The sequence below is a fragment of the Myxocyprinus asiaticus genome, chromosome 35 (assembly GCF_019703515.2).
Source record: "Myxocyprinus asiaticus isolate MX2 ecotype Aquarium Trade chromosome 35, UBuf_Myxa_2, whole genome shotgun sequence".
Lineage (NCBI taxonomy): Eukaryota > Metazoa > Chordata > Actinopteri > Cypriniformes > Catostomidae > Myxocyprinus > Myxocyprinus asiaticus.
This window is the reverse complement of record NC_059378.1, coordinates 41,959,142-41,973,749: the sequence shown is the minus strand read 5'-3', so window position 1 is coordinate 41,973,749 and position 14,608 is coordinate 41,959,142. Positions and strand designations below refer to the sequence as shown.

General features: G+C 43.1%; 1 protein-coding gene across 1 annotated transcript in view; it reads right to left on the bottom strand.

Moving 5' to 3' along the window:
• Positions 1 to 186: 186 nt before the first annotated feature.
• LOC127426494 (palmitoleoyl-protein carboxylesterase notum1a-like) overlaps positions 187 to 14,608 on the bottom strand; it is a 21,569-nt gene continuing 7,147 nt past the window's right edge. Inside the window, exons 2-11 of the mRNA XM_051673352.1 lie at positions 11,495 to 11,547; positions 11,321 to 11,416; positions 11,137 to 11,197; positions 7,656 to 7,714; positions 7,239 to 7,341; positions 4,276 to 4,467; positions 4,100 to 4,197; positions 3,864 to 4,011; positions 3,670 to 3,717; positions 187 to 856 (exon numbers count right to left, since the gene is read on the bottom strand). Coding sequence (XP_051529312.1) covers positions 532 to 856; positions 3,670 to 3,717; positions 3,864 to 4,011; positions 4,100 to 4,197; positions 4,276 to 4,467; positions 7,239 to 7,341; positions 7,656 to 7,714; positions 11,137 to 11,197; positions 11,321 to 11,416; positions 11,495 to 11,547 — 1,183 coding nt within the window. The 3' untranslated portion in view covers positions 187 to 531. The remainder of the gene's footprint in view (positions 857 to 3,669; positions 3,718 to 3,863; positions 4,012 to 4,099; positions 4,198 to 4,275; positions 4,468 to 7,238; positions 7,342 to 7,655; positions 7,715 to 11,136; positions 11,198 to 11,320; positions 11,417 to 11,494; positions 11,548 to 14,608) is intronic.

Sequence of the window (14,608 nt, the reverse complement as noted above, 5' to 3'; positions counted from 1 at the left end):
GCCTCTTTTTTTAAATTGATTCTATGTTTATCTTAGTAGAAAGATTTCAATACAGAAAATTCACTGTTTTGTTATGATTATAATGTATAGTTAATATATTTTACGAAGGCATGCAAAAGAAACGGCAACAGGTATGTACACTTAACATTTCAGAAATACTCATAAATATGCTCTACATAGAATAAATAACCATGTAGCTTATGTCTGTCGTCTGTTTGAACAAATCACGAAATAAAAGCTGTATATAAATATTCTCCTGTCACATGATAGGATAAACATACTAAAGTGTGCTTATAAATGTGAGGTGCATCAGTTTGATTTGTTTGTCCATATATCCAGTTTATGTACTTTTATGCAGCTTAGTGACGCTGTTCTGAGAAAGTGCTTCGTTATTACTGGCACCAGCCGTCCATCCATCTTCAGAGACAAAAAAATGTCGTTTGTTTTTACTGCAGTTCAATGAATGACCATCAGGGGACACTGTCAACAGTCTGCAGAACATGGAGAATTGTGCTCCTGTATTATCCTGTCTCAGGTGCCATTACTAAGCATGGACAGGAGTTTGTTGGGGTCCATGCCCTGTTGTTGTGCCATCCGCTGCACATCGAAGCCCAGGTGTGTGAGGAACTGGATGACGCTCATTTCCTGTCCCGTCAGCTGGTCACGGATTGTTGGGCATGTCGGGTTGCAGTGGGGCCACGGACAACTGTCAATCAAGTGCAAGGGACAGCCCCTGGGCGGAGCCCGAACGCTGCTGCTGTTGCTGTGGTTACGAAGGCTGTTTTGAAGGCTGCGGTCCCAGCACTGGAGCGCTCGCGGGAGTGATGTACCCTTCACGTGGACGTCCATCCAATAACTGTACAAAGACATTTCACATATTTCAGGTATATAGTTATTTGTTTCCAGCAGTGTAAGAGAGTAGATGAAATACAGCAGCTGTGTTCAGACTGGAATAATAGTAGTACACTGTATACTTGACTACTAGTTAAAAATTGTATCTGAAACAATATGCACTAGAACTATGTTTGGAATAGTATACCAGGCACATATTTTTCAGCTTAGGAGACCGTGGCAAGGGAGCAGTGTTGCCATGTCCACGTATTATAAGCAACTTTGGGGTAGTTTTTCATGAAGTAGCTCAGTCCACTCAACACCCAGTTCATTTTTCTTCAATCACGGACCAATACAAGAAAAAAATATTACACGTCAAAAAAGTACATTTCTCTGTTGTTTCCAAGTCTTCACTGATTGATAATTAGATATGATGCATTAATACCAGGGCTGTTGATTTAATATAGTAATAGAGTAAATTCAATGTGATTAATTTTATAAAAAAATAACATGTTAAAAAAATGAACATAATTAATCATATCCCCGTACCGTAATAAGGAATGTTCCTATCATCGAAGCATTTTTTTTTTTCCACCCAATTTGGAATGCCCAATTCCCAATGCGCCTTTAAGTCCTTGTGGTGGCGTAGTGATTCGCCTCAATCCGGGTGGCGGAGGATGAATCCCAGCTGCCTCCGCGTCTGAGACTGCCAACCTGAGCATCTTATCACATGGCTTGTGTTGCCACGGAGACACAGCGCGTGTGGAGGCTTCACGCCATGCACCGCAGCATCCGCACCCAACTCACCACACGCCCCACCGAGAGCGAGAACCACATTATAGCGACATGTGACTCTACCCTCCCTAGCAACCGGGCCAATTTGGTTGCTTAGGAGACCTGGCTGGAGTCACTCAGCACGCCCTGGGATTCGAACTAGTGAACTCCAGGGATGGTAGCCAGTGTCTTTTACCACTGAGCAACCCAGGCCCCCTATCATCGAAGCAATTTAAGCTTGAAGTACCACGTGTTTTCTCCAGGGGTCAGTAAGTGAAACTCCAGCTGTATAGACCACAAACCACACTCAGACTTGCAAGACACTAGCGACAGCACAAGATGAGGACGCGTTCTTGTGTTGAAACACAGATGGACGGAGCACAATTCCGAATGCAGGGATCTCGAGGCGTGTTTTTCTATATTTCAAACTAGCAACCTAAAAACACTGTTTACTGTCATGGCTACAGTGATTTTGTTTTGTCATTTTCTCTCACTCATGTCTCACAAGCGCAGCCGGTATGCGTGATCAGCATTTCCATGGGAACACTGATTATGCCACTGATTAGCGTGCCGAGCAACACCTGTTCTCCCTAAATTCACTCCCTTCTTAAGCCCATTGTGCTCTCAGTATCAGATTGTTGTCTGAAGTTGAGCACTAACCTCACTCTCTCTGTCTAGTTGGTCCTGTCTCGTGTATCTGTTGGTTTCCCACCTGTCGGGTGTGTGGTTGTGTGGTTCGCTCATCTCTGCTGGGCGTTGTTCTGCATCTCACTAAGCTTCAACGGAGGATTCTATGAATCCTGACTTCCACAACACGCACACTCATCCTACGAAAACACTCTTTACGGATTCCCCCTTGAGCGACTATGACGCATGCCATTGGAGATCGCTTCCCGCCGCTACAGCCAGTGTCGGGATTTTCTACACTCCTCAACCCAGTGACTGCTCATTATTACTGTTAATAAATCCTTTGAACGGTTCCTCTGCTCTTGGGTCTGTTTAACTATTGTTTGTTACAGTTTATGATGCAACACAATCAAATTGAGACACTCCAAAAGCACCCATCTGACGCATGTGTTCACTGACGCATCCTTTTGAATAACCCTTATAATAAATAAATCCTGGACAGATTGGCGAATACTGTGTAGGTCCCCCTCGTGCCGCCAAAACTGAGGTTATATTCTTCTCACCACAATTGTACAGAACCGCAGGCTTGGGGAGTAACAGAATACTTGTAACGGTGTTATGTAATCAGGATACAAAAATGTGTAACTGTAATCCTGTAAAACTGTAAAAACTAGGGGTCTGGGTATCTCAGCAAGTATTGACGCTGACTACCACCCCTGGAGTTGCGAGCTCGAATCCAGGGTGTGCTGAGTGACTCCAGCCAAGTCTCCTAAGCAACCAAATTGGCCCGTTTGCTACGGAGGGTAGAGTCACATGGGGTAACCTCCTCGTGGTCGCGATTAGTGGTTCTCACTCTCAATGGGGCGTGTGGTAAGTTGTGTGTGGATCGCGGAGAGTAGCATGAGCCTCCACGTGCTGTGAGTCTCCGCGGTGTCATGCACAACGAGTCACGTGATAAGATGCGCGGATTGACGGTCTCAGAAGCGGAGACAACTGAGACTTGTCCTCCGCCACCTGGATTGAGGTGAGTAACCGCACCACCACGAGGACCTACTAAGTAGTGGGAATTGGGCATTCCAAATTGGGAGAAAAAGGGGGATAAAAAAAAAAATAAATGTATTGTTTAGAAGTTCAAAAGTATGGGTGAGGGAGAAATACTGATAGAAAGTAGGAATAAGTAAATCAAGACACACTAAAAAGGTTTAAATCTATTTTGATCTATTTATTAAAACTATATATATATATATATATATATATATATATTTTTTTTTTTTTTTTTTTTTTTTTTTCATTAAAATCCTCCTTAAATCTCACCAATAAATGGATAATTAGTATGGTAGTAATAAATAGTATGCTACTCCAAACATAACAATGTGCAGAATATGTACGTCTGCTCAAAACAAATATAGAACAAGATAAATCATACTGCATACTAACCTTCTAGTGATGATCTCATGAGACAAACAGGCTGGAGCAAACATGGCCCTGTCAATCAAAACATGAAAGAGCCACTCAGTGATTAGTTTGTCACCAGTGGTGAGAAATCTGAACGGCATTCATTAACAATCAAGCTGAGAACATGTGATGCTGTGCTGCAAAAAAAATTATCTTTATACAGTTGAAACTCTTACGGAACGTTTTTCATGGTGTTTCTGAGTTCATTCCCCAGATTCTGGATGTATCTCCACTTTCCCTCCTGCAGAGTCTGACCGGTCAGATGAATATTATCAACGGTCAGCTGAGCTTCATCAAACAACCACTGAACCACAAACACCGGACCTGAGAGAGAACAGAGAGATGCATATGTAAATCATGACATAAACAATAACTCCTGCTGGAGACACTAGAGGGCAGCAGCTTTACTCACTCTTCAGTGTGGGATGAACTTTATAGCCGAAGAAACAGTTCCACTCTTCACCTTCGAACACCCGACGACAGTGTTCTGGTACCACACTGGCCCAATACCTGAACACCACAAAACACGGTGCATCAGTCCATCTGTCTGTCTGTCTGTCTGTCTCTCTGTCTGTCTGTGTGTCTCACCTGATTCCTCTCTGTATGGCATCAGTCGGAGCGCAGTTCACCGTGTCGATACAGTCTGTGTTTCGGTACTGTTTATTATCCAGAAACCAGCCAGAGTCAGCGAGGCCTCGTACTTGAACCGAACCATGACCCAAATCCTTCAGCAGTTCCGCCACATGGTCTACGTTTAACAGAACACCTGTACCACCAGCACTGACACACACACACATAGAGTTCAGTCACTGGTTCATCTGTACTGGTTCATCTGTTCATATGCAACAGATTTTGCGTGTAATTTTTATTTGTATAGCGTACATCATTTCAAAGTATATGGCAAGCCGAACTGACATTTAATCATGTGCAGGATAGGAATTATATACATCTATAATTTAATTTTTAGTAGTTAAAACTCCTTGAAATCGGGAATTACCACTAGTGAAAATTGCTAATTTCTTTAAATAAGTAATTACGTTTGCACTATTAAAAACAGGAGAGCACTATTCTCTGACAGGAGAAATAATAAAAATAAAAAAAAGAATTATTTGGGGAAATATCCATTTTTGAGATCAAAAGTGGAATTTCAACTAGTAAAAACCTAATTACTGATGTACAGTATGTTACTGTATTTTCACTAGTAAAATTTCACTCTTTTTCAAAAAGTAAATAAAGATATCTATAAAGAATTTCTTACTAGTAAACAAAAAAATGTATCAGTAATTACATTGTTACTAGTGCAAAGGTCCATTCCTGATATCAACAGTTTCATTAAAACTAGTAAAAAATGCAAATTTTTTAATATCTGTAATTTGTTTTTCACTAGTGGCAACTTTAATTACTCTTCCATTTATTTATATCTGAAATTCATTTCCAGATGTCTGAAATACCAAATATAACATGTTGAAATAAATTTACAAATTAGCAACAATTAGCATTTTTACTATTTGCAATTCAGTTCTTGATATCAGAAATGGACATTTGTACTATTAACAATCTAAATATTGATATTAAAAATGATAATTTGTACTAGTAAGAAGTACATAGCTGATATGTGTGTTTGGAATTTCAACAAGAAATGTATTATAGATATCAGTAATTGTGTTTTGAACAGGAGTGAATGAAAGATCATTGTGTAATTCTACTACTGAAAATGCAGTTACAGATATAAATAATTATGTTTTTTTACTTACAATTTATATACACTATATTGCCAAAAGTATTCGCTCACCCATCCAAATAATTGAATTCAGGTGTTCCAATCACTTCCATGGCCACAGGTGTATAAAATGAAGCACCTAGGCATGCAGACTGCTTCTACAAACATTTGTGAAAGAATGGGCCGCTCTCAGGAGCTCAGTGAATTCCAGCGTGGTACTGTGATAGGATGCCACCTGTGCAACAAGTCCAGTCGTGAAATTTCCTCACTACTAAATATTCCACAGTCAACTGTAAGTGGTATTATAACAAAGTGGAAGTGATTGGGAATGACAGCAACTCCGCCACGAAGTGGTAGGCCACGTAAAATGACAGAGCGGGGTCAGCAGATGCTGAGGCGCATAGTGCGCAGAGGTCGCCAACTTTCTGCAGAGTCAATCACTACAGACCTCCAAAGTTCATATGGCCTTCAGATTAGCTCAAGAACAGTGCGTAGAGAGCTTCATGGAATGGGTTTCCATGGCCGAGCAGCTGCATCCAAGCCATACATCACCAAGTGCAATGCAAAGCGTCAGATGCAGTGGTGTAAAGCACGCCGCCACTGGACTCTAGAGCAGTGGAGACGCGTTCTCTGGAGTGACGAATCACGCTTCTCCATCTGGCAATCTGATGGACGAGTCTGGGTTTGGCGGTTGCCAGGAGAACGGTACTTGTCTGACTGCATTGTGCCAACTGTGAAGTTTGGTGGAGGGGGGATTATGGTGTGGGGTTGTTTTTCAGGAGCTGGGCTTGGCCCCTTAGTTCCACTGAATGGAACTCTGAATGCTTCAGCATACCAAGAGATTTTGGACAATTCCATGCTCCCAACTTTGTGGGAACAGTTTGGGATGGCCCCTTCCTGTTCCAATATGACTGCGCACCAGTGCACAAAGCAAGGTCCATAAAGACATGGATGAGCGAGTTTGGTGTGGAAGAACTTGACTGGCCTGCACAGAGTCCTGACCTCACCCCGACAGAGCACCTTTGGGATGAATTAGAGCGAAGACTGCGAGCCAGGCCTTCTCGTCCAACATCAGTGTCTGACCTCACAAATGCGCTTCTGGAAGAATGGTCAAAAATTCCCATAAACACACTCCTAAACCTTGTGGAAAGCCTTCCCAGAAGAGTTGAAGCTGTTATAGCTGCAAAGGGTGGGCTGACATCATATTAAACCCTATGGATTAAGAATGGGATGTCACTTAAGTTCATATGCGTCTAAAGGCAGATGAGCGAATACTTTTGGCAATATAGTGTATATATATATATATATATATATATATATATATATATATATATATATATATATATATATATATAATCAACAAAGGGTATATCCACTAGTAATGATGTCACTTTAATATCAAACCTATTTACTGATATAGTGATTAAATGTCAATTCGGCTTGCCATACAGTATCGGCTGTTACATAAAACTGTTCACAAGCTACTGTGTAATTTGATTAAAGGAACATTTAACTCAAAAATACTAATTCTGTCAGCAATTACTCACCCTCATTTTGTTCCAAATCCATATGACTTTTTCTTCTGTGGAACACACTAGACACTAGTCACTTTCACTGTCATTGCATCTTTTTTCCATACAATGCAAGTGAATGGTCACTGATGCTAACATTTTACCTAACATCTACTTTTGTTTTTCACAGAAGAAAGAAAGTCTATACAGATTTTTTGCATTTTGGGTGAACTCTCTGTTGAAATAAAATTTTAATGGATGCTCAATTCATTATAAAAACAAGGATGTTCCCACGCACACACACACACTCACTCACTCACCTGCTTCCTGCCAGTAGCAGAACTTTAGCGCTGTCGAGTCCTATAGCCAAAAGATCCTTTATGACCTCCTGAATGATCAAAGAACCCATGAACGCGTAATCATCTGAACACACACACACACACATACACACGGCATGAATTTAAATGGCACCTGAACCGTGTGAGCTCAAAACCTAGTGAGCTCCCTACTTAGGCAGCATTTTTGGGCATCCCCAATCAAACAAGCATGTTGGCCATAAATGTTGTCTAGCAAGGGAGCTCACAAGATTTTGAGGCAAAAAAGAAGACAAAAACATGTACCATAGTAATACCAATGTGTTTTTTGGAGTACTATGTAAATACCATGGAATCTAAATATGGTAATCATGAATCATGGTATTAACATGGAGTTTAAATGATGTTGAGTGTGTGTTTTACTCTGGTCTGTCTTTGTTGTTGAGCCGCTCCACACGTCACTGGAACAGTACGGCACGAACCTACAAACACACAACAACCAGCACACAAATTATACCAATATTTCAGGACAAACAACACTCTGAAACAAGGGCGTAGCAGCCACGGGGACGTGGGGGACATGTCCCCCGCACTCTGTAAAAAGGTGATTTTTGTCCTCCACGCTTTTCCAAGCTAAACCCATACACAGTCCAAATGGTGGATTTGTATGCAGTATTCTTTGCGTTTTGTTACTTTGGGCTGATTGAGCGACCATCCAGCCAATCACAGGTGAGTTTCATGAGCCGAAACAACCCTTACGTAACAGACCATCAGTCAGACAGTCACATCAATGCGGCTCCGTTCATTTCTACAAAGTTGCTTTCAACAATGCTCATTTATCCATGTTTTTTATCGGCATTGATGTTGATCTAAATGAATAATCTAAAGAAGAGGAACACACAAACAAAAATTATTTATCGCGTTTTGTTCTTGATTGGCAGCATTATGTGAAATGCACTGCAGAAAAAAACAAAGGACAATCCTTCTTTTAAGCACACACTGTAAGTGGAGTTTATATCAGCACATGAGTCTTCATTAAGTTATGCTTTTTATTATGTTTGTGAGGTAATAGTTTGATCGGTTGTTTTTTCCCATTTAAGCAGATTACTATATCTGTGTTAAATATGTAAAGCTATTTTTAATATCAGCTCCTGTTTTTTACATCTATGTTGGTGTGCAGTCGACAAACTGTTGGAAAAAGATAGATCTGCTGTTCTTAGAACACATGCATTTTACTGAAGTCAATAGATATGTGCTTAAAAATGCTTAATTTTTAATACTCAATTGCATATTGTTGTATATTTAACCCTATAACGCTGTGCATCAAATATGACACACAACGTTTGACGGCTCCTGTTTCACTCTCTGTTTAAGCTGATGAGCCAAACAACCTATGGGATGTGTCACATGTTTACGGCACCATATAGTGGTTATTTGAGAGAAAAGTGGTTTCAATGTTTATATCGATCTATTTAAAATGAAAAGTGACTCTTATGTTGGGATAAATGACAGCTTATTTTAATAAAGTAAAAGTGACAGTAATGATTATATTGTTACTGATATTTTAAAATGAGTATTTGCAGAATATAAGCAACTTGTGCTTGATTAACATTTTGAATATTATTTTATTGAAAACCCCCTATTGAAATCCATGTATCAAAAGGCTTTTGAGGAATATCTCTCAATCATCATTACATTCATGCACACCACAAAAAACATCACAGAGCTTTGAAAATTCTGACATGTTATATATTTAAAGTGTGAACTAATATTTCTGTGTATTTTCATGTATGCAGTCTGCTCTGTCATTATACATTTCTCATTATTTTACGTTATAAGCTATTATGATGTCATCTTACCGTAAGTTCCTGAGACCCAGTGAAAAAAGATTTACAATTTCCGTTTTTTAAATGTCAATATAGTGTTTGGTGCATTAAATAAATATAATAAAAATGGTTTATTGAAAAATCTTTTAATTTTATTTTTTATTCATATTGTATTTGTGCAGTGATACATTTCAATCCATATTTATAGAGCAAGGAGAGGAACATTTGGTATCTCTGAAAAGCCCAGAGAGTCCTCTGATAATACCCCAAGATTTACCTCTGTAGAAAAACTTCAATAACAAATGTCCCATGAGGATAATGACCTTTAAAGCCTAATGTATCAAATATGATACAGAAAAAAACATTACGATTTCTTTTTATAGTTTGTCTAATGGCACTAAAAACAGTTTAATGTCAATCAATTAAAATTTTTTGACAATTCTTTCATATGCCATACTTCACAGGGTTAAGTTGTGAAAATTTCTATTAAAAACATTTCACACAAAATGTCATAATTAAAAATTAAAAGTACAAAGTGCAAAGTCTTGCAAAGTACAGTTCCAAAATATACTGTTTTTTTATTTTGTATTTAATATTCATCAGGAAATATTTGGTCCATTATATTTCGCTTTGCAAATTCACCTCTAAAATTTCAGAGGTTCAAATTCGGTTGGAAATTCAACATTGAACATCCTGTCATTGCAGGAAAAACAGTTGCTCTTGATCTTCATCAACACCTGTTTCATTGCACCACCTAGTGATGAAACATAGTAGAAGCAAGTGAAGATTGTGCATCGATACTTTTCCTGCAATGCCAGGATGTAGAAGGTTGAATTTCCAACTGAATTTCCACCACTGAAGTTTAAGAGGTGAATTTGTAAAGCAAAATATAATGGACTGAATATTACATGAATAATAAAGATGAATAATTGTTTTTTTTTTTCACCCAATTTGGGGTGCCCAATTCCCAGTGCGCTTTTAAGTCCTTGTAGTGGTGTAGTGATTCACCTCAATCTGGGTGGCAGAGGATGAATCCCAATTATTAACCTGTTTATTAACCTGTGCATCTTATCATGTGGCTTATTGAGTGCGTTGCCACAGAGACAAAGTGCGTGTGGAGGCTTCATGCCACCCACATTTTTTTTTTTTGTGTGGCATTTGCGCCCAACTCACCATGTGCCCCACCAAGAACGAACCACATTATTGCGACCATGAGGAGGTTACCCCATGTGAATCTACCCTCCCTAGCATCCGGGCCAATTTGGTTGCTTAGGAGACCTGGCTGGAGTCACTCAGCATGCCCTGGGATTTGAACAAGCGAACTAGCGAACTGCAGGGGTGGTAGCCAGCGTCTTTACCACTGAGCTACCCAGGCCCCCCATTTTAATTTTTTTAACTGAACTTTGGAAGATGAGAATGTAATAGTAAATTGTCATTAATATACTTCCATAGCGATGTAAACTAAATTGTCTATTGGATATTGTAAAGAAGGGAACCCTTCAATGTCTCCCACCCCAGCTGCCTTTACTATAAAACCATTTTAAGGAAATGTATCAATACAGGAAAGACAAATAAACCGTGCATGTGTGTGTGTGTGTGTGTGTGTGTGTGAGTGTGTGTGTACAGGTTTTGCTATACTTGTGAGGACCAAGTATTGAGAATCAACCTGTTCTGTGAGGACATTTCTGGTTGTGAGGACCTTTGGGTGGTCCCCACAAGGGAAATAACATACTAAACAATGTTTTATTGAAAATGTAAAAATGCAGAAAGTTTTTTGTGAGGGTTAGGTTTAGGGGTAGGGTTAGGGTTAGGGGATAGAATCTATAGTTTGTATAGTATAAAAATCATTATGTCTATGGAGAGTCCTCACAATGATAGCTGCACCAACATGTGTGTGTTTGTGTGTGTGTGTGTGTGTGTGTGTGTGTGTGTGAGAGAGAGAGAGTGTGTGTGTGAGTGTGAGAGTGTGTGTGAGTGTGTGTGTGTGTGTGTGTGTGTATGTGTGTGTGCCTGTGTGTGTGTGTGTGTATGTGTGTCTGTCTGTGGGTGTGTGTGTGTGTGTGTGTGTAGCATCTTACACTCTGTTTGCGTTCCACCAGTGTGGGTTCTCCTCAGGCTGTGGGGACAGAATGCCCGTTCCTAAAACACACACACATAAATCTATCAATACAACATTCTGGTTTAATATAAACACTGACCAAGTGCCCAAAATAAAAATACAAACACAGGTCAAAGGTCAGAAGTTAAACAGTCATAACTGACCTGTCCTGGTCATAGGCCATTTACTGGAGCTCATGAGCCGTCTCATCGTCTCGTATCTGCTATCACACGTGTGTTTGCTGAAACAGTACCATCCACCTACACATCAAAAATAATCAAACATTACACAAATGTTCTGCAGGAAACACAGTGTTAATGCTTGATTGATTGACTCACCCTCCAGGAATATCAACCATCTCCGGCTGCCTCTGGACTCTTTTATGTAGTAACTGAAAAAGAGGAAAATATGATTCAGTGAAATAAATGAGATGCATCTTGTATTGAATCAGAAGCTAATCTAACAACAGATGTTTGTTTCTGCAGCTGAACTTTTGACTTTTATCTCCAGAAACTAAATGACATTATCTGACATATTAAACAGTGTACAACATTTAGATTTATATTAGAGTGTGTTCACATAGGGTTGGGAACCGGTTCCATTTTTAACAAAATACCATGATTTTCATGATTTTCAGTACTGTTAGTGGTGCTTGAATGTGCAATTTTATGCTGATGCGGACAGGACACCGTATTAAAATAGACAGCACGACCAGTGTAGTCCGATTCCTGAATGAATGACTCTTATGAGCCGATTCTTTTGAATCTACAGTGTGAGAAACAGCACGACCAGTGAAATCCGATTCCCGAATGAATAACTCTTATGATTTGGTTCCCTATCTGTCACTCACTCGACGTTGTGTCGATGTAGTGACACTAGGGGTCACTCTTGGGAGCCAAAGGCCAATGAAAATTGGCGAGTGGTATTTGCATGCCACTCCCCCGGACATTCGGGTATAAAAGGAGCTGGTATGCAACCACTCATTCAGATTTTCTCTTCGGAGCCGAACGGTCATGCTCACTGAGCTGAATTCCCACGACTGTTCATTTAGTCACAGGCTGACGTGGAGATGACGACATGCTTTCCCGGGCAGCCGCGAGCATCGGCTAGTGTGGAACCCTCCGCTCTTCCCTGAAACCTCGCGGCTCGATGATTGGTTCCTGGGCTCGCGGCGCCGCTCAAAGCCGCGCCCCTCCCCCGTTCCTTTCTTCCCGGAAGTGCATGAGGAGCTGACAAGGTCGTGGGAGGCAAATTTTTACTGCCCGGCCCCGATATTTTAAGCTCCGACACCCTCACTACCCTCAATGGTGGGGCGGCCAAGGGCTATTCGGCAATCCCCCGGTGGATAAAGGCGCTCATGGTGCACCTATGTCCGCAGAGCGCCACCACCTGGCGCGGGTGCCCAAAGCCCCCGTACAAGGCCTGTAGGTTTACGTCGTCTCTGACGGCCAAGGCCTACGGTGCCACTGGACAAGCTGCCTCCGCCCTGCACGCCATGGCTCTCCTGCAAGTCCGCCAAGGCGCTAAAGGAACTGCACGAGGGTAGTTCTGCCCCAGGATTGATGCAGGAACTGCGCTCGGTGACCGGCCTCGCTCTCCGAGCGACAGAGGTCACGGCGCGGTCTCTCGGGCGGAAGATGTCCACTTTAGTGGTCCAGGAGTGCCACCTTTGGCTCAACCTGGTCGAGATGGGTGAGACCGACAGAACACGGTTCCTTGCTGCCCCCATCTCCCAGGCTGGCCTATTTGGCGACATCGTCAAGAACTTTGCCCAGCAGTTCTCGATGGTGGAGCAGTAGACGGAGGCTATCCGGCATATCCTGCCCCGGCACGGCTCAAGATCCCGCACCCCGTCTGCTCGTCGCCAAGGACGTCCTCCTGTGGTGACTGCACCGGCTCCGCCGCAGCCTACCCCTTCGGCCAGGCCCTGGTGTGGAGCCCACCGCAGGAAGCAGATGCCACCCGTCTCGTGGCCGCCAAGAACCCGTGAAAGGCTTCAAAGCGCCCTTGTGACAGGCGACCCAGGGACAACGAAACCCACTGCTCTGGAGCTGGTAAGCAGAATTCTCCATCCCCCGGCCGAAGACACAAGCAGTTTCCTTGTTCCCTGGGTCACATATCAGGTGTGCACGGCCGTCATCACGACCACCGTCCACCACTCTATTTGGCAGGTTTGGCGCTCCAGCAGAGGTCTCCCGCCCCTGAGCACCCAGCTGTGGCACAAATCCGCCCCAGATGTGACAGTCTCCACGGGTCATGAGGACAGGCCTCTTCCACCCTCATCCCAGGCTGTTCCGGGAGTGGTCACAAGTAGCCAGGTAAGTGCTTCGATGTCCCTAGACTCAGCACGGCCATGACATGGTGTGGCACCTCGAGCTCCGCCCCGCTGCGAGGCCCCACCTGCTGGTACATCCGACGACGTTGTCCCTTTGGTCCCCCATGCGCGGAACTTGGACGTGTGGCTTGTGCTTTCCAATCCGTCGCAATGGCTGGTCCGGACCGTCCGACTTGGCTACGCAATTCGCCAGGCGTCCGCCCAGGTTCAGCGGTATCCACTTCACCTTGGTGAAGGACGAAAATGCTGCTACCTTGCACGCGGAGATCGCTACCCTCCTACGGAAGGGCGCGATAGAACCTGTCCCTCCGGCCGAGATGAAGAAGGGGTTTTACAGCCCCTACTTCATCGTACCGAAAAAAGGCGGTGGGTTGCGGCCAATCTTGGACCTGCGAGTACTGAACCGGGCTTTACACAGACTCCCGTTCAAGATGCTGACGCAAAAACGCATTCTGGCGAACGTCCGGCATCAAGATTGGTTCACGGCGGTAGACCTGAAGGACGCGTACTTCCATGTCTCGATCCTTCCTCAACACAGACCCTTCCTGCAGTTTGCATTCGAGGGTCAGGGATATCAGTACAAGGTCCTCCCTTTCGGCCTGTCCCTGTCTCCTCGCATCTTCACGAAGGTCGCAGAGGCAGCCCTTGCCCCGCTAAGGGAGGTGGGCATTCGCATTCTCAACTATCTCGACGACTGGCTAATCTCCTCTAGCTCACTCTCGGGACATGTTGTGCGCACACAGGGACTTGGTGCTCTCACACCTCAGCCGACTAGGGCTTCAGGTCAACTGGGAAAAGAGCAAGCTCCTCCCAGTTCAGAGCATCTCTTTTCTCGGTTTGGAGTTGGACTCAGTCTCTTTGAAAGCGCGCCTCATGAATGAGCGCGCCCAGTCGGTGTTGGCCTGTTTGAAGGTGTTCAAACAGAAAACAGCGGTTCCACTGAAACTTTTTCAGAGGCTCCTGGGGCATATGGCATCCTCAGCGGTGGCCACCCCACTCGAGTTGATGCATATGAGACCACTTCAGCACTGGCTTCAGACTCGAGTCACGAGATGCATGGCGCCGCGGGACACATCGCGTGATCATCACACCGGTCTGTCACTGTCTTTTTAGCCCT